At 40.7% G+C, this 24,207-nt stretch overlaps 1 protein-coding gene across 1 annotated transcript in view; it reads right to left on the bottom strand.

Annotated features, from left to right (window-relative positions):
* Positions 1-2,190: 2,190 nt before the first annotated feature.
* Positions 2,191-24,207, bottom strand: part of tacr3a (tachykinin receptor 3a) — a gene marked incomplete at both ends in the record, with an annotated part of 38,078 nt that continues 16,061 nt past the window's right edge. Inside the window, 2 exons of the mRNA XM_080441934.1 lie at positions 2,191-2,506; positions 3,561-3,757. Coding sequence (XP_080298060.1) covers positions 2,191-2,506; positions 3,561-3,757 — 513 coding nt within the window. The remainder of the gene's footprint in view (positions 2,507-3,560; positions 3,758-24,207) is intronic.

The raw sequence follows: 24,207 nt of genomic DNA, 5'->3' as shown, positions 1-24,207 counted from the left end.
TGCTGTACCGTATGTTAATATGACACATCTTTTAGCTCTTCATTGTAGCAGCTCATTATAGTAATTATTTGAAAATATACAATAGAAAGACATACTGCCAGCCAGTAGTTAATTCACATAAAATATCATTTATTGGCAAACTGCCTGTTATTGACATTCTGTATATATAAACGGTTGCTTCTGGCTCTTTGCCATGCAGCTAACAGGAAACATGTCATGTAACAGTTATGTAAGGAAAAATACAAACTAATGCTTTCAGAGCAAAATCCATGCTCATCACCAAGCTTAGGTCAATCAAAAGCTATTCCATTGGCAATCTCTCAGTGGTTGCGGACACGCCTCCAGGGTATAAGACTCAGTGCATTGTGGTTATTACATAAGATTCACAGATAATACGTACACTAAGGGATTACAAAAAACTGTCTTGATATCAATTTATTCAATCCTAATCTCTATTCATTGTTAGCCTGGTAAACCCTCCCTCCGGAAATCTCATTTCCATTTGATTCCAGGAGTGAGTCTGGCCTGATCGCCCATTCTGCAATATTGGCTGTGGGCTGGAGTTGGGCGGGAGTAATACCGTTGACTGACAACCCCTTCAGCCAATGATCGTTGTTCCCCTTCAGCCAATTGCAGTGCATTTTTACCACCTCCAAAAATAATGTGACGCAACTGGACTTTTGAGATGGCCATGACCAAAATAGGTTGCCTTATTCGGGTACACGCGTGTCACTGCCCGCCCCTGCCGGTTCTCTGAATTTTTTTTTAAAAATAGGCTCTGTCATGATTAATTGACCACATATATGAAGTTAAACAACTAAATTCTATCCAAACGATATCTTAAAAGTAAATTCCGTGCCTCAAAAAAGAAGTTTGAGAGCGTTTTAGAACCGAAAGTAAGAAGTAAAGACATCGCACAACAACAATGGCTGCCGTTCGTGTTTTGTCGGCCGCACTCAGGCTGCACTCGGGTCCTTTCGGGCTCACTCGAACTCGCCACCTGATTGGCCAACTTTTGCTTTCAATCACAGAACGATGAGCGACGACGCTGATATATGGCTCGGTTTTTTGGTAATGCGCTAGAAACGCCCATACAAGCCTTCATGCCAGACTCACTCCTGGAATCAAATGGAAATGAGATTTCCGGAGGGAGGGTTTACCAGGCTAATTCATTGAGTTCTATTAGGATAAGGTTGTTTAAAGTAATCTGTATTGTGCTATAAACAGATGGTAATGTCATCATGCTTTGGTGCTATACATCTGAGCAGCGCTGTAAGTGCAATCTCTTTTAGCTCTGCGTTCTTTAGAGGCCCCTAAATATGTGATTCAGCAGATGGTTTCATGATTTGTGTCATTTTGGGGCAAAACCGGCCCCTCCCGCAAATTTGAAATTTGAATCGGAAAGGAATTGGAAAAATGTAACAGATACGTCTTGATCCTGTGACTACAGAGATATGGTGTACCAATTTGCATGAGTTTTGGACAAGGAGTAGTAGCAAAAAGTGTGTTTTGCAAAAGAATCTGCCTGTTGTAGCACTACCATGTGGCCGATTTGAAAAATGTGGGGTGGAGAGTGTGTGTGCAAAAGTTTCAAGTCAATCGGTCCAGTGCCTGAGATTAGCTGTTCGCAGACGGACAGACGGACAGAGGGACCGAGTGAAACATAATCCCTCGCCTTTGGTAATAATAAACCCAAGCTAAGAAATAATAAATAAATCAGCACTCAGCCTGCAATCCCCCCCCCCCAATACACAGATAAAGAATAGAATATATCAAGGCTGTTGCCTTGTAATGGTATCACCTTTAATATAATCAATATACCGCAATATAAAATATATCACACCATCTATTTTGTTGTTGCTTGTTTCATGTGTTCAAATAATCACTTCCCGGATTGGATACATTGCTTCTGTCTCCAATCTATCACAGTAAAAAGTTGATTTAACACTGACTGTAATAATTGACCCAAATGGCCCTGTAAGTGTCATTTTTTGGGCTCTAAGAATTCAATTAAAACTGATGATTGTTCTATAAAGCAGCAGTAAAATGGGCATGTACAGTACGTACTGTATTGTTTGTATGCACTCTCTATGCTGTGTATAGTGCATGTAAATAAAATTCTTGTGCATGCATGCCTGTGGCTATGCCCCGTGGGAAAACTCCGTAGCCTGAGGTGTTTCAATGTTTATCCTATCCACTCTGTGTTTTAACACTGCCCCCATTACAAGGGCTGATCTGATCTGTATGGCGAAATGTCATGTAGCTTTTCTTCCTAGCAGTCGCAGATGTTGGCTTTGTGCCACCGCCGCCACCGCCACCACCACCGCCGCCCTCACCCTCAGCTGGGTCATAAACGACCACCATGCTGGTTTCCATTCGTGACAGCGTGTACATGCTGCTCTGGCGTGCAGGGTGTAGCCGTGTAGTGCGGAGTTCCAGCTCATCGTAGTTAGACACCTTGATGAATGGACACCAACGGAACACTCGCTTGAAGCCTGCCCGGAACCTGGTGTCATCGTGACATATGGGGGAGGACAGCAGATGGAGGGGAACAGCAAACAGAAAGATGGATGGGGTGGAGGTTGTGGAAGGAAGGAAGGGAAGGATGTAGTTAAATAGGCATGGTGATTCTGTATAAGAATTGTATTGTTTGTCCTATCCACTGATAGTGGTATTCACTTTTTTATTATACTGTGGAAGCTGCAGTATAGTCCTTCAAACTGATGTGAGGCAGAAATCAAATATAGCACAGAGTTTCATGATCCCCTCAAGGTTTTAAGCTGTAATGATTGCTAATAGTTTGTCAAGTGTTTGTCTGTGTCTAGGTCTGGGCTGGATTCAAAATGAGAGCACCCTACTTAAGACTATAGAGATACATGCTTCAGATCGACTTCTCAATGCACTGACAACAAACAGCTGAGGACACTTGAAGGCGTGATGGACAAAGAATCAATTATATTGAGATTTGTTCCACTGAAAATGATGCCATGGATCATTTTCACGTCCACTTACATGATGAACTCTAGAAATAGGAATAAAAGAACAGCCATCCAGTCCTTTGTTTCTTTTTTTTGGCGGTTCTGGAACTGAATATCCATATATGCCCATATATGGACATATCGGTTGGAATCGGCTGTTCTGTACAACCGCTTATCCGAAAGACTCAGTGGTGGGCTCAAGTCCTTGCCGATGCGGACTCGAGGGAGACCATATATGGGCATAGCGGTCGGATCTGTGGCTCTGGATAACCGTATCTCTATATATGGCTATATATGGGCATATCAGGTTTGTTTATGGTTATGTCTGAATCATAGTGACATGCCTACATATGGGCGTATCAGGTTTGTTTATGGTTATGTCTGAGTCAGAGTGACGTGGTCGTGGTCCGCCGGCCGGCCGGTCCTCCCAGTAGCCAATTTTAACATAGGATAGGATGTGCTCAGTTGGTAAATTTGGTAAATATCGGCATAATTCCCAATTTCTAACTATCATCCAACCACTCATTCTTCAATATACTGTAACTCTTCGGTTTTAAAGTTATTGATAACACAGTAACTCACCTGCCATTGAGGCAGCAGTAGATGATGGGGTTGTACATGGTGGAGCTCATGGCCAGCCACATAATTGACAGGTAAACCTGCTGGATGTACTTCCACTTGTTAAGTTGTTTGTTGAGGCCTGTCACTATGAAGTAGATGTGATAAGGTAGCCAGCAGAGTGCAAACGTCACCACTACGATGATCATCATCTTTACCACCTGTGAGAGATATAAGATAACAAATCAGCTTTATCTGAACTCAATTCAACTCTCAACTCAAACTTTATTTATAGTGTGCATTTTAAATGGTCATGGTTGACCAAAGTGCTGTACAGATTAATAGACAAAGTGATCAAATACATTACGAACGAGAAAAACAATACATAAGTGAAAAACAAAAAGAACTATGGTCTTTGGTAAAGATCCAAAACATATCTATAGACTGGGTAGATCTAATATGGAGGGACCAGCTGTTCCAGAGCCTGGGGGCAGACACGTCTGGTTTTTAGCCTGGATGTTGGACAACCAGCAGCAGCTGGTCAGCCAACCTGAGGATGGGGTGTGACCATGAAGAAATGAAGCAAGGAACAGTGCAGCCCGCCCCGTTTTGAGCTTCAACAAACATTAGAAGCTTAAAATCAATTCTAAAACGGACATGTAGCCAGAGGCAAGAGGCCAAAATTTGAGTTATGTGGTCACAACCTTTTTCCAGTAAGGAGGCGGGCAGCACCGGAATTTTGAACAAGCTACAGGTGCCTAAGCAACGACTGATCATTGCCAACATACAGGGGCATGGGCATCATGTCCTATCATGTCCAAACATGATTGTCTCCGGCAGAACGAAGGCGTGGCAGAGACTATGTTTTCGCCCCTGCTGTAGTCATTGCTTTTTGCTTTTAAAGACAGGTAACTGGATTCCGTCAGAGAAACTGAAAATCAATATCATGTTTGACAATGATTGATTCTAAGGGCAACATGTTCAGTAAAGAGATGATTGAGCTCAAAATGGAGACTTAAGGACCCCCCGCAGGTAAGAGTGGCCTCAGTTGATGAAAATGCCCCTAACTGCACAGAAAAGCTCATGTATCTGTGAAACTGTCAGGTTTAAAGTAGTACTTGTGATGCCTACACGCAGATGTGACTTATAGTCATTGGAATGCCTTCTGAGGGCAGCATTCAATCTGCTGCCTACACACTGTCTCTTGTCTTTGTTATCTCAATTTATAAAAGGTAGCCAGACTTCAATCTTAAAAATGGCACCTTGACAAGAAAGTCAGTACAAGTCTGTCAAAATCATCCACAATGCTGAGAAGACGCAGCATAAGTTAGTGTTAGGTATAGGGAGGTTTAATGGGGCCAGTCGGACCAACGGGATGTCGGAATAATGGGATGTCGGAATAATGACATGACACCGCATAAGCATCCTCACAACACCCCTGTATCATTATCACACTACCATTCCAATTATCTCAGTGAGTGTTCAAGGCATTTCTGTGGAGCAAAAAGGAAAATAACCTGATTGTCCCCAAATCAACTCCAGGGCTCAAATTAAAAGCATTTACTCTTCCTGTACTGAGCACTGAGGTCAGAGGGTGCCGTCGTTTCTCTAGCAATGGAGCAAACATAACAAACCACATTTATAAAATGCTACTCAATCTGATCTCTACAAAGTGAAAGTATGCCTCAGCTTGAGTTTGGATGTACCAGTAATAAATCTAATCAGTCCAGCCTGTCATGTGAACAGGCTTTTGTCCTTGCTCTGTAAGATCTTTTTTTAAAACAAGTCGGGAGTATGGACTTTATTCATCTCACTATACCTGAATTCCCCCACAGTGATCAAAAAGGTCCATCTTTCTACATATTGAATTCCAACCACTTCAGTCTTTTTGAGAGTTTCATTCGAATAAAAAAATCATAGAGTCTGTATACAGTATATTCAGACTATATGCAGCCAGAAGTTGTTGTTGTTGTTTTTTGTTTTGTTATTAAACCGAATATACTTTCCTACTGTTTTATTCCTTTATTCAGAGCGATTTTGAGCTGTAGCCGACCTGGCTGTTCTTGCACCTTCAAATACAGACATGATGCATAAATGTAAAATACACTATAATGCAATACAGCCTACTTCAGTTAATGTACATTGACCAAATAACAAGACCATAATAGTATTATGCCTCATATGGCATATGGAGATGTAATAAAGTAGTTCAGAAAACTATTGTTTTACACGATGCAGACAAAAAATATGAAGTTTCTACCCGGCTACAGTAGGCCTACCTTCAGACTGTTGAACAAGGCATGAACACCGCCTGCCTGATGTGAAATATGTGGGTTGTTTCGAAATAACATGTACACAACTCCATATGATGCTATGCTAGCATTCTAAATATCATATCGTCAGTGTCCAGCCGGGACCAGCTAACTCCTTTTTCAGTTTTTTTTTTTTTTTCATAAATCAACGCTATTGAACCCCCTCTACATCTGTGTAATTTTTTTTTTAATAATAACGTATAAAAAGTATTAAAAAGCGCCTCTGACGAAAACTCCTAACTCCATTGGAACCTCAAACTGTCCGTCAAAAACAAACAACTCCCCCCTCCTCTCAGGCTCTCGAGAAGCTCTGCTCTGTATGAGGCAGACAGGGAGAAGATTTTTCAATGCTTTTGGGAGAACATAAACTGGGAAGAGAAGAGAATGTATGTGAAAGGTTTGATAGATGTCACCCCAGTAAAGAGGAGAAGGGTGTCTTCACAAAGGTCATCTGCTCGTGTTTTCTTTTTAAATGTTAATGGACAGAGAATGAGTGTGTGCAGGAGTTTGTTTCAAACATCTCCAAGAGCTCAAGGAGATCATGCCAAAAGACTTTCACAGCTTTTATGACAATCTAAAGCACTAAGAAACACCCACCACACACACGCAACACACAACACACAACAGTGTGATAATAAAATGTTGATAGGTATATGATACTGTAGGTAAATTCAACTGTGGTTGTTATTGTTAGTGCAGTAGGCTACAGATTTGATAGGCTAAAGATTCTATTTTTCATTAATGTATTTTGTATTTATATGCCATTTATTTATTGTTGGTGTGCCATGATCGCTTTTGTTAAATACATGATTGAGTATTGAGGCAGAATTGTTTGTTGCACTCAACTGTAGAAGAACAACAGTGCTAACAGTTAGATCCATGGTTGTTTACAATGCATGTTAAAATAAAAGTTGTTTAAGTACAGAATTCAGCTTGATCTATAGTATATGAGGATGGCGCTCACCATAAATAGCTGATCTCCAAGCTCACAATGCGTTGTGATGTGTTGTGAGCTTTGAGATCCATTGCCAGCTGTTCTTATCAATGATGGACAAAACCTCCTAACTCCACTTGCACTGGATTTGGGTAAAGTGGTGATAATATAATGACACATGCAAGTATCTGATAATATATAAAGTCACAATACCAAGTTTGATGAGGCAGTATTGCTTTGTTTTAAAAATATAAGGTTTTCTTCATTTTCTGAAAATTTTATATTTAGTTTTTCATTTCCTGAACAATTACCATTTTGGATTTAGCTGGTTCCGGCCGAACAGCAGAGATATACTGCTTTCACATACACCATCTGTATATCTTTCGTTGTTCTATTTAACCTGTTTTCTATCTCTTTCCCTTTGCTCTCGCTCTACCTCTGTCCTCTCTCTTCTCACGGAATACTACAAAACGATGGAGCGCGCACAAAACCCACTGCTTTACAAAACAAGGGTCACTGTTTGGCAACTGTTTCTTTACAATAGCAAACTTTAACATTTAAACAATTTGAATGGCATTTCTGCTTGGCCATTTAGAGCATGGAGAAGGATGGGAGAGAATGGAGAGGACATGTCAAAGGTTGTGAGCTGCTTTCAAACTCAAATGTCATGCTGAGAATGATAATAACTTGCACTGTTTGCGGTGGAACTCTTTTGAATATCCAGGGTGTTTTCCTGGCACATACACACAGAACTTTGTGATACAATCTATGTTGCAATGTCTAGACATTTCATTCCGCACCTGAACAAAGATAGATTGATATACCTTTATTGATCCAGTGGAAAATTCAGTTGTCATAGTAGCACCACTATAGGCATGAAACACAGATACAGAGAGATACAAAATAGTTCTGTAACAATAATAAAAAAATAAGATTGACATGTGAAAATTATAAAAGAAAAGAGTCTGGCCGCCTGTTATAAGTACTAAGTAACATTTAATAGATCAGTGATTCAACATAAGATCCATTATTGTAAAGAATACAGGGAATACATGTGGAGACAAAATAGGTAGAGCCTATCATTAATGCCTTCTTAGTCTAAATACAAACCTTGGCACCAGTCTTGTTTTGAGTGGTACCCTGATTGAGAGCAAGTTTCAATTATGTTTACTATACCATACCCGTCTGGTAGAGATGCGCGGATGGCCTCTCTCTCACGTCATCCGAATCCGCATGTACAAATTAATTATCCGCCCGTTATCCAACCGCAATAATTATATTAGCCAATTTAAATATCCGCACCAACCGTTTTTCCCGTATGTCAAAATAGTATTATTTTCTGGTATTCCCCGTTAGTTGTGCGATGCCCTGGTTGCTCTCTGGTTAGAGCTCCATACTGCGAGTGTTCCGTATGGTGTAATATGGTGAAATGCGTGAGCCCTAGGCGTTCAGAGGTTTCTCCCGACAGGAGAGGATGGCGATTAATATTCACTATCTTGAACGACAGCTTGTACTTCTGCCCGATAACTACACAGTCAGTGTCAAACAGTCCCATAGAGCACAATGACTCACCCGAATACGGCCTCAGCTTAGCATCGCTGGGGACGTAGTGGTGCTTTTGGTGCCAGCCTCATTTTGTTCTCATAGCTCATAACATCACAAGTGGCACCAGAGTCCAATTGACACCTCTGTGCCTTGCCATGCATCCGTAATGTGATAAACGATTTTTTCCCTATCTTTTACTGGCCCATTTGTCTCATGCATGTACGTGTATATATCTTCAACACTGTACACACTGTGAATCCTCAGCCGAATCTTCCACACAGTGCAGCTTCTTTTCATTATATAATTTTTTTCTCTTCATACAAACTTTTGCAAAGTGATTATTAGTTCCACATGATTTACATTGCTTTCCATAGGCCGGACAGCGTTCTCTGCCTCTTGCATGTGCATTGCCACAATATCGGCATGTAGCTGTCTGTGTCTGTGACTTTGGATGAATTGCTCTGTTTCCATTGGTTTCACGGCAGCTGCACGGCACATTTCTATAGCAGAGGTTAGTTTGAGATCTTTCTCCCATGTCAGCCTGTGTCTAGTGCCCTCGTTTGCAACGCCCAGTTCAATCTTGTCATGAATCATTTCATCTCTCAGTTCCCCAAAGTCACATGTGACTGCTTTCTCTCTTAGTCTGGTAACAAAATTGTCTATAGACTACCCGTCCTCTTGAAGACCTTTCGTAGGTCAATTTTTTTGCAGCCTTAAAGTATTTTTCCAAAGCATTCATAATAGCGCTGTGAGACTCAGATTGTGTCGGTAGATGTGCCGACATTCACCTCCCAACACTTCTCAGAGTTGCCGCTTGAACGTTCTTTGACCTGTCCTGTAGACCCGTAACCAGTGCGTAATCCTCATATTCTTCTCGAAATACATCCCAATTGTTGCTCCACTCTACAGTGAAGCTCATCTGAGCCGGTGGTGGGGAGCTAGCCATGCAAGGTAGCGAGTGTTGTATAGATGCAGCAGCACTCGGGCTAGTAGCCTATCCTTTTTCGCCTGTAACATACTAATACTCAACTGGCTGGCTGACTAACAACAAAACAACAAACAACAAACACATTTTAAGCCCCACTTCTGTCACCATGTTTCAGCATGCTATTAACGCTCAAATAAAGACAGACACAGTACTGGCATTCAGCGTGTATTTTAACCCTTTAACACATTCGGTGCCAGAGTTTTATTAAAAAAGTGAGGGTTAGAGATCTCACCGTTTGTTACGCTACGCTGTTTACAGCTGTAGGCTCCACGACGAGCACCCGATTGTAAACAATATATGCGTGCACGATGGTGGATGGTCCTGGCTAACGCCTGGAACAATAACATCTCTCACACGAGTCACCATAGCGGAGTGATCTCGGATCGAAAATGACTCGTTTTCCCCACTGTAAAAAGTTAAGGAAATATGGAGTTTTTTTGCAAGGAGATAGAATGGGAGTGGACGGGAGCCAGGTTTTTTGGCACGGTGATCCATCTGTCCCTTCCTTCTCAGAGTCACCGCCCCCAGGCAATTCTGTAGAATCAACGCTAGAGGGCAATGCAAGCCAGACATGAGCCCCACACCACACACGCACGCATGCACACGCGCACAAATGAGCACGCACACACGCACACACACACACACACACACACACACACCCGCGAACAGCCTTATTCCATGCAGTTGAAGCACAAGGGGGCGGTGCTGGCGGGCTATGTTAGTGCAGTGAGTGACAGTTGGGGCAAACGCAGTCCCCACAACATCATTTACGATTCTGTGCCTATCGGTACATAACTCGGACGGCGCTTAGTCGACTAGCAGACCATCGGCCGGTCGTCGCGGGCACTCGGGCGTGACTCCTCGGCCTCAAGGTCTGCTGAGTCGGCGCGCCTCCGTTATGGTCCAAAACTATACTTTATCGGCGAAAAAAAGTAGTCCGCGGTTGTTTGAAAAAGTAATGTCCCAAGCCGGAGTCAAACCCAGACTCCCAGTGGTAGTGGATGGGGAGTCCAATGATTATCGAAGTGCGCCACTGAGGCCGGTGCTTGCTTTTCCTGGTTGCTATCTTCTTGTTGCCGCCTCGCAGCCCCGCACCTAAAAACAAGCGCTCCCCTTCCAATTTCCCTGGAATGCCAATTTACCTGTGACATATATATTTTTACAGCAAACATTTGTAACTCAAGTCTTTGCTTCTGGAGGTCCCTGGAAAAAGATATTTTGAGATGAGGGGCCGTGGCCAAATACATATCCTTGTCAAGGTCCTTGACATGAAAAAGTTCGAGAACCACTGAAATAGCAACATACGTTTTTTCAAAAACTGATTTAGAAGACATTTTAAGGCCTCAGGCCTTAATGGGTTAAATGCTGTGCCAACATTAAAGTCATCACAACAGTGATGGCCTATCTCATCAATCTAGACCCCGTAACAGTGATCACCTTTAAAACTTTATAGTCACCCAGGTGGTCTCAAAGGCAAAGGCTAAAATGTAATTTAGATAGCATGTTATGTAGACAGATGCCAGGTTCATTTGTAGACCTGGCATCCTATAGTGTGTATAATTTCAATGTACAGATTATACATTTTTGGATTTTAAACTGTTTAGACTGATGATAGGTTCTTGGTTTACCTATGATCCTAGATTACTACTTCTATGCATTTGATGTATTACTTTGCATTTACCTGCTTGCTGTAAATCTCTCTGGATTAAGAGCGTCTGCTAAATGCCTAAATTGTAAATTGTAATCATGTAACAATGGATTTTCTCCTACAAGGTATGAGAAAGAGAAGTGGCTGCTGTGATGCTCGTTGGTCAGGCTTTGTTCCGCTACCAATACATTCTGTTCCACCCTGGAGCACTATTCTGATAGTAATCATTGCTATAAGGAGCGTGAAACTCATTTTGGGTGTGGGTCGCATTGTGCCAAAGGAGACTTGATGAGGGCCATGAACACTTGGCTTTGTTGTCTCAGTCACTGCTATAACTACAGTAGCCTATATCACTTTACACATTTTGTTTATTAATTGTTGACTTTAATTCATTATTAGTACACAGCTACAAGAAATTGGGCATGAGAGGTGGTGAAAAAAAACGATGCAATTGTTGTTTAAGGAGCCCCAATAAACCAGTCCCCAATACAGCTACGCCCAAATATGGAGTGTGTTGTCTAACCTCAATGTGTCGTCATGGCATCAAGCGCAAAATATATGGGTACAAAAGGGGGCATATCCATTATGGACAAGGTACAAGGACTGACACATACAGATATCTCATATATTGGCATAAAAGGGACACAGACGGGTACAACAGGTACTCTGACAAAGCCCCAGAAACTATGACTCAGATATATTGGTCATATCGGCGGTGCGACGTAGGTGTGAGGGACACGTAGCGGCCAGAACTCTACACGGCCCGAACCTCTAGTAAATGGCTACACAACTTTTGTTTAATGCAAGCCTGCTCCCAACAATCAAACTCAGTCTTTTTTATTGAAGTGATGACCAATAACGGAATATTCAGTCAATGTCAATGAATCGCAATAATATGACTCAATACTTCATAAAATAATCCCTTTAAAACAACCTAAAACACACAAATTAGCTTTTTTATTATTAGTATTTTTTTTAAATAGCCAAAATGGTACATGGTACTAGCCAGCATGCAATTTCATCTGTCTTTTCTTTTTCACTTGCTGCTTCCAGACACCAGACATCTCTTTGCTTTAGTCTGAGCAATTATAGAGTGCAGTTTGGATATTCCGGTCCCGGTAGAATGCATCCAGATTTGTTTTCTTTCATTTCTAGCAATGCTGGCAGCTAGTAGTAGTAGTAGTAGTTTTATTTTGGTCATTAAAAGAAAGTTAATACAAAGCCTTAATTTGTTATAATTGAAAACATAGACCAAAAAGGTGTAGGCTGAAGCCTTAGCGTATTGTGCCTACCCTTTTAACCTTTCAATAACTATCATAAAAAAAATAAAAATAAAGAAAACACAGAAAATAAAATAAAACAATATGTATATATATATATATATATATATATATATATATATATATATATATATAAAACGACAACAAATCATTTGGATTTTCAAAACAGAACAAGTAACAGAAACCAACCTTCTGTTTTTTTTAATATATATAATATCAGTCAAGTATATAGTAAAATAATATTATGGCATATAATATATATAAAATATATTTCATATCATTCCAATGTTCTATATCTATCTATTATGTTAGATCTGTACATCTTTTTACATTTGTTTATTGAGCTACAATTTTGTTGTTCATCATCTAAGCTATTCCATAAATGTACCCCTTTAACCGATATGCATCTACCTTTATTATTGATTCTAGCATGCGTTTGTTTGAAAATGGCAATTCCCCTCAAGTTGTGCCGGCTCTCTCTAGGCCGGAACAACTCCTGGATACAGTACGGAATCAGGTGATAATGTGCTTTGTACATTATACTTCATCTCATTGTGTGTGTGTGTGTGTGTGTGTACTGTATGTGTACAGTATGTTTGTGTATGTGTATGTTTGTGCGAGAGAGAGAGAGAGAGATTACATTGTTAAGTGAATTTTGTAACTCTAGAAACAACTGAGTGGATTACACAACTTTACCATGCTCTTCGTAATTGGAAAAAAACTGCTACATTACTCGCTCTGTAAGGGCAGCAAAAAATGTTTCTTCTATCTCTTCGTGTTAGACCTATCCCTGTGTGAGCTACATGCCTGCAAAGAGTAGCATGGAGAGCAAGTTGAGTACCGTCAATCAGTGCTGGGAGATCAGAGGCTCCTGCTGGGAGAGAGGGAGCCTCTCTGCGCTGTAGCCATTAACAGGCTGTCAGCGGGAGCACTGAGCAGGGGGGGAATCGAGGTTGAGATGGTTTGGACATGTGAAAAGGAGGGATGGCGCAGGGCTAGGGAAATGTTCCAGCTTTTATGGGGTTCGCAACAAGAGAGAGACAAAAGGGGAAATTATGTATCGGCCTACTGAAAAGGGGGGGAAAGCAGTGCCAGAATTAGGTACTGAGCTGGAAACCTTGTTTTAACACAGATTGTTAACTCAGTTTTAATCGACAATAATACCAGCCTATGGTCATATTTTGCCAAGTTTTGGGTGGGACAAACAATCTCAAGCTGATTTGGGAAAAGACTCCCCAGACACACCTCATGACGAGACATGTGGTGAACAGGAGTAATGTTGAGAAGAGCCTGTCACCACAGACGACTAGGCTTGTGCCAGTAGGAGTTTTAATCGAAAACCAGTGTGTCCAAGTCTGGAAAAATGTAAACTTCCAATACCTGTTAAATGTCCATAAAGATGTGGCCTGGAGTTCAGTACACAACTGCCTCTCCACCAGGGCCTTTCTGCATGGGAGGAGATGCTCCAGATAAGGCCAAAGAGGAGGTTTATGATGCTGTGAGAGACGACATGCAGGTGGCATAATGCCTCTATACGGTCAGATCAGGGTTCAAGGGCAACCGCCTGTCTGGCCGACTCGACGCCGTTCACTCAACCCCCTCGGGTCGGTGTTGACGCGCGTGCCAACTGCCAAGTATGAAGTCGGTCGGTCGTACAGTTCTCAAGATACGTGAACAGACGTACTACAGAGATTCTGTGCATTTATTGTAAGATTATTATTATTATTATTATTATTATTATTTATTAATGAATAGCATATCTGCAAGCTCAGAATGCTCACAATGCATTGTGAGCTTATAGATTGGTTATTTGAGATATTTTTTAAATATGCCTTTAGTGGTTAAATGTCCAGAAAAAACACTATTTTAAGTGAAAATAACACCTCTAAGTCAGATAATTTGTTTCTGGTGTAGTAACGTGACAACAGTTGTGTTTGACATGACACCAAGTAGCTAAGTAGCTGACACAATGTTGAGATCTTGCGTGAGACTTCTGCAGTCCTTGCTGGCTAGATACAGTAACTTCTTTATATAATGAGTACTTTGAATAATCACACTGGCTGACATGAGTACTGTATGTGCCAGTTCTTAATGCCGGCCAAGCAGACATTAAAATACAAGTCAATTAAATAAATACTGTGTTGTAAAGATAGAATGACATTCACTTAGTGTTCTTGTGTTTTGGTTGCAACAAGCATCCATATTTGGTCTGCCATACAACTGTATGCAAGCTATACATTTCACATTGTGTATATACAACATATATTTTACATGAGCCTGGTTTATGAAACATTTACTGTAGGTGTAGGAGTCTGTTTTAACACCCACCAGAGACATATTAGCTGATCTACAGTATATACAGATTGGGAAACTGAAATTATTCCCAAATATTCCGATTTATTTTCTTATTTTAACCATAACCAGGATATCAAGTGTATTTTCAATTATTGGCTAAAATAATAGAAGCAGGTGGTACGCAGGACCGTTGAGTGATTTCCAACAAGCGCTTCCAAACGCCAACGCTCCATGCTGCTCAATGTTTTGCCACTCAGTCTAGATGAGGGGGGTGTGTCCCGGTGGAAAAGTGACGCATGTGCATACTCTCTATTGCTCCACAGTATGGGAAGACGCCTATGAGAAAACCCTGCTGTCTTCATGTCAACTACCTACAGGGTTTAATGATGTGGCAGCAGGCTGCTTCGGTGTATCCAGCAACATAGTGAAACGGTCATTAATTAGGTGTTAGTAATCAAGTTTGAGTGTGATTATTACTGTACCTTCTTGACTGAGGAAAAAAATTGACCATTGAAAGGATATATTGAAGTGAGACATGAATTCCAGTTGTGCATAAGGCACCTATACCCAATCCAACCTCTCCCCAGGTAAACCCAACAACAGCTATATAACATAAATGGAATGTCTGACCACAAATGCTAAGAATGTTATTTAAATAGCATGTTGTTTAGACAGTTGCTAAGTTTGATATTTACCTGGTATCTTACCTTCTTTGAAGCACTAAATTGTTTACTTTACACTCTACGTATTTGACTATTTACCCTCTCGTTTGTTGACTAGGGTTCAAACCATTTACATTGATTTCGCACTTTAAGTCACCCGGGATAAGAGTGTCTGCTAAATACCTAAATTGTAATTGTAGGTAAGGTGCACATTAGTCTATTTGGTTTTCACTGTTGATGTCAGCATAAAAAAATATATATATCTGTATATATATCTGTCTAGCCTTGTGTCTCTTCTATTGCAAATGTACAGTAATGGCTGTACTGACACAACTAACAACAAGGTATTATAGATGATGATCCATAACTGACACTGTTGTTTATAATTTCAACTGCGGTGTCAGTTGCTTGTGTCATTAACTGAAGCTGCCAAATGGAACATCCTGCAGAGCTGTTTGGACTGGAATATGTTTCCTTTGTTCTTTGGGCCCGCCTCACTGCTTCACTGCAAAATCCTGAGTATTAATTTAACAAATGTGTACAAATGGAACCACATGGATCCGTTATGGGTCCATTCGGTTCCATTAGTACACTCCCTGAGTTAAATGAAAAGTACAGATTTGACAGTGTAGCCTCCTATCAGGGTGGCCAGATGTGTTTCACACACAGGACTAAATATATACAGTATATGATATGTCTGCCAGTGATATCTGTCTCACAAAGCTCACAAAGGTATGCAGTAGGTGCTGTCATCTTATCTGTCATCCAGGTAAAAGGCAAGGAAGGGAAGAAGAAAGGTACTGCTGCTGAGATGGGCATGGGTTTAAGATATTGCTAATGCAACAGTCTACCTATGAATATTGATGTAAGCAATGCAATGGTCTGGCAAGGAATGAAAGAACAGTGGGGGGTTACATAACAAAGAGAAACTTTCGCAGAGCTTACGGTTCATGTCAGGTTTTCTTTGAGAACATTCTTGAGAGGGAATATGGTGTGTGTGTGTGTGTGTGTGTGTGTGTGTGTGTGTGTGTGTGTGTGTGTGTGTGTGTGTGTGTGTGTGTGTGTGTGTGTGTGTGTGTGTGTGTGTGTGTGTGTGTGTGTGTGTGCGTGCGCGCGTGCGTGTGTGTGTGTGCGCCGTGCACCTGTGTGTGCTGTGCAATGCATGTGTGTGCTCGCGCATCTGCGCTTGTTTAAGTAAAAGCATAAGCAACTAGAAAAAGTGCTCCTCAGAGCACAGGTCAGGTAGGTTATTGTGGGCCAGCAATATTCGGAATTGATGGAATATGAAAGATTGGACAGATCCGTCTTGATCACATGAACATAGAGATAATGTGTACCGATTTGCGTGATGTTTGGAAATAATCTTTAGGAGTAATATCTAAATAATTGTTTTGCAAAATCGGCCTCCTGGTGGCGCTATAACAGGCCGAATCTGCTCTGGCACGCAAGGAGTTTGTGTGTAAGTGTTAATTTTGTTGACTAAGACTAAGACTAAAAGATTAAACAATTTCAGAAGACTAAAATAGGACTAAAACTAAATGGTGTGTTATTCAAAAGACTAAGACTAAATCAGAATTTGCTGTCAAAATGAACACTGGACTGTTTGCACAGTTTCACTCGATCGGGCCAACGGTGCCGGAGATTAGCTGTTCACAGACGGACGGACGGACGGACGGACACACGGACGCCATCGGCCTAGCGGAGACAACATTTACACTTTGACAAATACTGATGGAGCTTATGTACAGTAAGTCACTCTAGATAAGAGCACCTGCTACAGTAAATGGCTAAATATCACATGTAACAACACACCATAAGAAATTTGATGAATATAACAAGTCACACTTGAACATAGGAAATGCAGTTGCGCGACACGCACACGCACACGCACACACACACGCACACGCACACGCACACGCACACGCACACACACACACACACACACACACACACACACACACACACACTAGTTAAATTATGTATTACATATTCTGACAGCATATATGTAATAGGAAGTAGGACCCATGTACATAGGCCTACCTTCAAAGCACCTCAAAGGGTGCTATGACAAATGTACATATTATGTAGCTATTTCTTTTTCTTACTAATTGCTATTCTCAATTATTTCTTTTGTATGTTACTGTTGTGATTGCTGCTACAATGTTGAGGAACTCTTGTGTACTCATAAGATGTAACAAATACAAATATTTAATGTTTGAGTGTGTGCTGTGCACATGTGCATGCACATGTGCACATACAGTAGACATAAACTACATGTCTACTGTATGTGCACAATCAAGTCTGTACACAAATTAAAAACAGAAAGCCTCACAAAGCAAACAAGTCAGTGAAAAGGGTTTCCCTGCATAAGCTCATTGAACTTCAGAATGAAAAGCAACATAAAAAACAGACATTTAAACACAGGCGAACTTCAAAAGGAGCTCTCTTATCTTTCTTTTTTTGACAATTGTCCCATAATTGCTATAAAACTAAGATCACCACAGCACCCATAATTGCTATAAAACTAAGATCACCACAGCACCAGAGGCAAAAACAACATATTCAAGGAAAGTAGTGGCCTTGAATAAGACATCTGAGTGTAGACATAATAATATATGATTATTAAATGTATGTAGGCTGCAGCATACTCCAAACAAAGTCTAACTTTTTTCTGGCTTTTGCGGATAAATAAGATCAAAATGCAACAAATGCTCTGCATGGCCAGACTTTGTTTTGTCAGTCTCTGCATTGGCCAGAGTTTGTTTCGGAAATTCTACAAGTCTTCCTGACTATATAGCCGAACATCACCGCAGAGTGAACATTGTGTGTGGTCAGAAACCCAATGTGCTCGTGATTCATGTAATATGCTGTAATAATCTGCAATATGCTTGCAACGTACCATGGCCAGTTTTGAATAAATGATGACTGAGGAGGTCACCTCAATCCCTCTCTGAGTGGCCATAAAAACAACCTGGCGGCAATTATAGCGGGGAGATGAAATCTCAGAGACACATTATGTCAAAGCATGTCAGAGGTTGATGATACAGTATCCCTTTTGAAAGTGTCATTTCACCCAGGAGTGGTGGCATAATTGGTTGGCAAAATTATTTCACAGCTGTTAATGTAAATCCTGACACGTAGGCACAAGAACACTGTCAAAGGAATGTAAGCCCTCTCATAAATGATTCTTTCTTTATACACCAGGGGTAACAGCAGAGGACTGGAGAAGTGAGTGGAGTGTAGCAGACCACAGCAGACAGCCTGGTCTCGATTGCAGCACGTAAATATATTATGTAATGACCACACTACGAAGATTTACTGCTAATAAGTAACACATTTACTGCTAATACGTATATTTGTTAAAAGACGACTTCACCGATTTTCAGCCTATCTTCATATAATTGGTCCTCACTAATACTCATGATAAAATGGTACCATTTTTTTTTTCTCAGAGGAGGGCTGTGGACAGTTCAGAGTCCCGTCTACCAGTGACATCATCAATGGGGAATCCAAGCTAATAGAAACTGCAGGCTTTCTATTCCTGGAAAGTTGCGATGCAATAAAAGAAGCCATTGTTCTCGTGTTAATAAAAATCTAAATAAAAAATGTGAAATCTTGTTGGAAAAAAAAAATCATGCCTAACGATGATGTCACTGGTAGACGGGTTTCTGGACTGTCCACAGCCCTCCTATGAGACACAGACCAAGTAAATCGGTGAAGTCGTCCTTTAAAGGTTTAATGACATTCACTTTTACACCACATTCAAAGTCTTTGTCCTGGTCCTTCAAAAGTGTACAAAAAGTTTTAAGTGAAAATTCCATTCCAGTGATCAATGGCAGGTGTTTTTCTCTCACATTTCTAAAGCCTTTTCAACTGCAATGAAAAAGAAATCTTTGCCTGCGGGTGTCGCTGGTGAGGGATTTTGCCTGTCAATCATCGCCTCTGCTCCGCCCCCCCCAAAGGAAAGGATAGGGGAGGGGAGGGGCGAGGAGGAGAGTGGGCGGGATTAATCGACAGTGACCTCACTGTCGAAGGGCCAAGCTCAGATTACTTTTCAGCCTAATTATTCAGAAAACCCCAGACCACAGAAAATCCACTGAATGTTCTAAGTTCAGGTTTTTTGGGTGTAATTGAGGTCATAAAACCCCAAATAAAACATTGAAAATAAAAAAAGTGAAAATGAATGTCATGATACCTTTAAGTGTTCACATCATGCGGCCGCAATACCAGCCTTGATATGTTACCTACGTAGGCACAATTATAGAAATATAAAAATCTGCCAGCTCCGAGACAAGTTTAGGTACCGGCGGAGGTGTGTCGGGCAGAGATGCCTTGCAGGTTTCAACACCAGCCTGTTAACAATAGGCCCACAGTAGGCTTCTAATATGTGTCACGAAATAGCAGAATATTTGGAAGGCAAATAGTGATTCAGATACTTTGCTATGATAACTTCCAGGTGTATGTTTTTATTCAGATAAATACAGGCTAATCCCATTGCACTAAGTGCAAGGCAAGTAGGGACCAAATGGAACCAAATGCAGACGAGTGGAGGCAGAGCAAGTTCAAGTTCCCTGGGTTTTATAAACACATTTTTAAACAAATGAACCCTATAGCGTCCCTATTCTGGGCAAGTCATATAGCGAAAATAGCAGATCTACACTCAGTTTACAGTTTACAGTTTACAGTTTAGGCATTTAGCAGACGCTCTTAATCTAGAGCGACTTACAGTAAGCAAGGAAGGACACAAGATAATACATCATAATACAAAAAATAATTCGTTTTATTTTATTTATGTATTTTATCTAGCTAATTTGACACTGGGTTATGTTAATTCTTCATTATTAATTACTGACGATGCATACGTGGGTTCAGGTTCTATTAAATAAGTATTTTTAATTATTTTAACTTTATTTTTATTATTCTAAATTACTTGGGGGGCCGCCAATCTGAAGCTAGGGGGAGACAAATCTCCCCGTACCCCCGGGATTTCCGCGCCTGGTGCAGAGTAGGAAAACATACATGAAAATAAACATGAAAACAACAATTCAAATACTTTTTCACACCCCCTCCAAGAATCCCCCCCAAAAAAGCCTGTTGAGTACCCCTGCACTATAGGATGCCAGGCCATCAATGACCTGGCATCTGTCTACATAACATGCTATCTAAGTTACATTTTAGCCTTTGCATAATCCTGCAAGGTCGTCAAGGCTAGGGCAAGTGCTACGGGCTGAGATGGAGTCTGAAGAGGTGAGTCTTCAAATTACGGCAGAAGATTGAGAGTGAGTCTGCAGTTCTAATTGCAATGGGGAGTTCATTCCATAGTTTGGAAGCCAGGAGGGAGAAGAGTCTGGGACGTGTGGAGCGTTGTCCCGGATACAATCTTGCGTTGTGAGCCTATAGATTTGCTGTTTGCGACTAGTGATTTGTTGTAGAGGGAAAAAAGGATGGATTGTGTTTGTAGGTAATGTAATGTCAATACTAAACATTTTATTTAAAAAAAAGAAATTATAATGATCTCTACACCGGTACCAAATCTAAATGTTAGAACCGGCTTGCCAATATCACATCAAATCCTTTGCCATGGCATAGTTTACGTTGCACATCTCAACTACTCTAGCCTACAATATGTTTAAATTAGGATTCCCTTGTCCCAATTTCCTAGACAGACTGCACCTTAAATTAAACATAATAACCTACATCATGGGAACACTGCAACCTATTATGCATGGTTTCATCCTGCTATCTTTTAAATGAACTGATCAAATGTGACTGCAGCTTTCCGAGTGTGTCTAATCAGATGGATGGAATCAATCAACATTTAATCTAAAAATGAATAAGGAATACGCCACCCACATTTGTCCAAAGGAAATCTATAATAAAAACAAAATAATGTTATTTTGGAATAAAGGCAAACCTGGACAGACTTGATAGAGGGTTTGAAAAGATAGCAACTACAATGTAAAGATATAGCTGCAAGCAGCAATAAGCGGGTTCGAGGGATAAGGCAGAGGCAGGCAGAGAGAGAGAGAGAGAGAGAGAGAGAGAGAGAGAGAGAGAGAGAGAGAGAGAGAGAGAGAGAGAGAGAGAGAGAGAGAGAGAGAGAGAGAGAGAGAGAGAGAGAGAGAGAGAGAGAGAGAGAGAGAGAGAGACACAGGTGTGATTATGGATTGAGAGGGAGTGACAGCAGGTGAGGTGGGTGGATCCAATCCATGGGAATAGGCCAGGGGGGGTATTGCACACTAGGATGACTCTTTTAGAGAATAACATATGACAGAAAATAGACAAACAAATACTGTCAAAATGCCATTTCATCTTGTCTTTAAAAAGTGAACATGCATTAATTAACAAAGTCATGATATTTGTTCAGTAAATTATATTTGGTCTAGTTAAATTGGGGTTTGAACGAGGGACCTACAGACTTGTGGGTAGACAATGTACTGACTGAGCCATTGGATAGACAGAATTGGATTTCATGTGTGGTAAGTTATCATACAGCATGGATTGCTTATTATATACATACAAGCTCATAACGCGTCACATCGTAGATCGGCTGTATGTGGTTACTGTAGGTGTTGTATTAATAATTAAATCTGCAAAGTAACAAGTAACTAAAGCTGTCATATGCTGTAATTGTAGTAGAGTAGAAGTAACAAAAATGGAAACTAAAGTAAAAGTACCTCAAAATTGTACTGTGCATTGGAAGCACTTGTATTGGTACTTGAGTAAATGTACATGTACACTTTTCAGCACCATTGAGGAGCCAATGACTGACAGGCTAAGTATCACCAGGTGCACTGATTGCTAGAGTGCAGAGGGACATGGGTTGATATTAATGGTCTTAACTCAAAATGTATATATCACACAGCTTAGATTTTATGATTAAATCGGAGAGTGATGTAAAAAAAATCTGTAGTGTAAAAGTTGCGCGTTCATCAAATGTCAATGTATATCGTGTCTTGTGTCTGGGTAGCTCAATTGGAAGAGCTCTTGACTTTGAACCGCAAGGTCATGGGATCGAATCCTGGCAACAGCAACACAGCATAAAGCAATCTTGTTCCCTGGTGTATAGAGCATTGTTACAGGTATAGACTCATTTGTTTGTTAATGTTGCTACCCTTTAAATGGCCATGGCCAATAACGTGTCATTGGGCGCTTAAAGTTAAATATTTGAAAAACTACACATTATTTCAAAGAAAAAGCCACCAGGCCACTAATGAGTTGTGAGTGAATGAAGTACATCATACATTGAAAATAACTACCCTCAAATAAGCGTTTAATATTATATTTAACAATTGCACATTTATTCATTGATACAGTCATGTTGTGTGCAATGCAATTGAGATGAAGTCTGCATGAGGTGGGACTCGAACCGGCGACCCTGTGGTTGCAAGGCATATGGATTACCAATCAGCCATTGGACCAACAGTCCTGAACTGGTGAAAAAGGAGTTCACACAGATGAAACAGTTTCACGCAAATTGCTCAGAAATCCTGGGTTTAATTTTTTTTCAAACTGCTCAAAATGGCGGAAAATCTAAGGGCGGAGCTTACTGGTCAAAGTGATAGATGTGTTCCTCATGAGTCAAGGCACATGTGTAAGCAAGTTTCACAGCTGCCGGCCAAACGAGGCATGACTGTTTAAAGTTTGCATTTTCGAAAAATTGCTATAGCGCCGCCCTTTGACCAATTGGAGTAAGATTGGTTTCAGTGATATATGGAATGACCCTCTACATTACTGCAAAGTTTCAAACAAATATGAGTCTGCATGTATGTGTTAGGGGCAGATGAATAATTGTCATAAAACTGCAATATTCATTGGCTCATAAAAGCTTAACGTTTTCACTTAGAAAAAATCCACTCCCATAAATCTGTTGGTATAGGTCTAAAGTTCATGTGTAAAAAGTTTCATGCAGATTGCTCAAAAATCCCAGGAGGAGATAGATTTTTACTGCTTTTCATATAATTGAAAATGGTGGGAGATCTAAAGGTCAAAGGTCAAAAGTCAGAGTTAGAAAGTTGTTAGGCATTAGGAGACTCATGTGTGTATCGAAGTTTCATGGCTGTAGGTCAAACAGGGCATGAGTTGTACCTGTTCAAAGTTGGCATTTTCAATTGAGTGCTACAGCGCCACCCTTTGGCCAATGATTGTGAGTTTCGGGCCTTGGCCGTTTGGCATAGCCCTCTAACATATTGCCGAGTTTCGTAAAAAGTGACCACACGGTTAGGCCAGAACTGCAAAAACGGCGGAAGAAAAAGAAAGGCAAGGAATGCAATAAGGCTTCCAGCCTTATAGGCCTCGAACCCTTAATGATTAACAGGAATAATGCTCTGCCTTCATTGCCATGGATCAGAAGCATCATCTGAAACCTGTGAAAGGCAAGAGAGGGAAATGCTGCTGTATGGTCACACTGTGGGTTGTCAGCTAGTGACATTACAGCAGATTATTACATCTGAAGAGCTTACAGTAGCTGGAATAAAAGTAGCTACACCATACACTGCCATACACAGGCAAATAGCCATAGCTTCTGGCTGTGACCTATTGCAAACTGCTTAAAAAATATGTATTTATTTATTTTATTATCATTATTATCATTATTAGTAGTAGTCGTAGTATTTCATTTTCCTCTCCTTTTCAATTGGCCGCCCTGGCACCTCCTGTGGGCCCCACTTGAACTTCAAGACAGGGATACAGTAGGCTGATGTAGTGGAGTTTTTTTTACCTGAAAAGCATGGCTCTTTGTGCAGGGAGCATTTTTCCCATTTTAAGAGCACCCATTAGCGCTGCTTTGTGCTGTACACTCTCAGGGCCCTGGAAATGGGAAGGGCACAAAATGTAACCAAATGTACCTGTAAGGTTTTGGTGACATTTGCACACTCTGTGAGTTATAGATCAATTTAATAATAAATTTGATAATAACAATGGAGGATTTTACTGTGTAAACACCATGTTTGGTATATTCCCTTGCATTACCTTGCATTAAGGATTTTGTTAACACATTTTCAGTATC

This window comes from Gymnoscopelus braueri (assembly GCF_963280865.1).
Source record: "Gymnoscopelus braueri genome assembly, chromosome: 2".
Classification (NCBI taxonomy): Eukaryota; Metazoa; Chordata; class Actinopteri; order Myctophiformes; family Myctophidae; genus Gymnoscopelus; species Gymnoscopelus braueri.
This window is presented reverse-complemented; position numbering and strand designations above follow the sequence as displayed.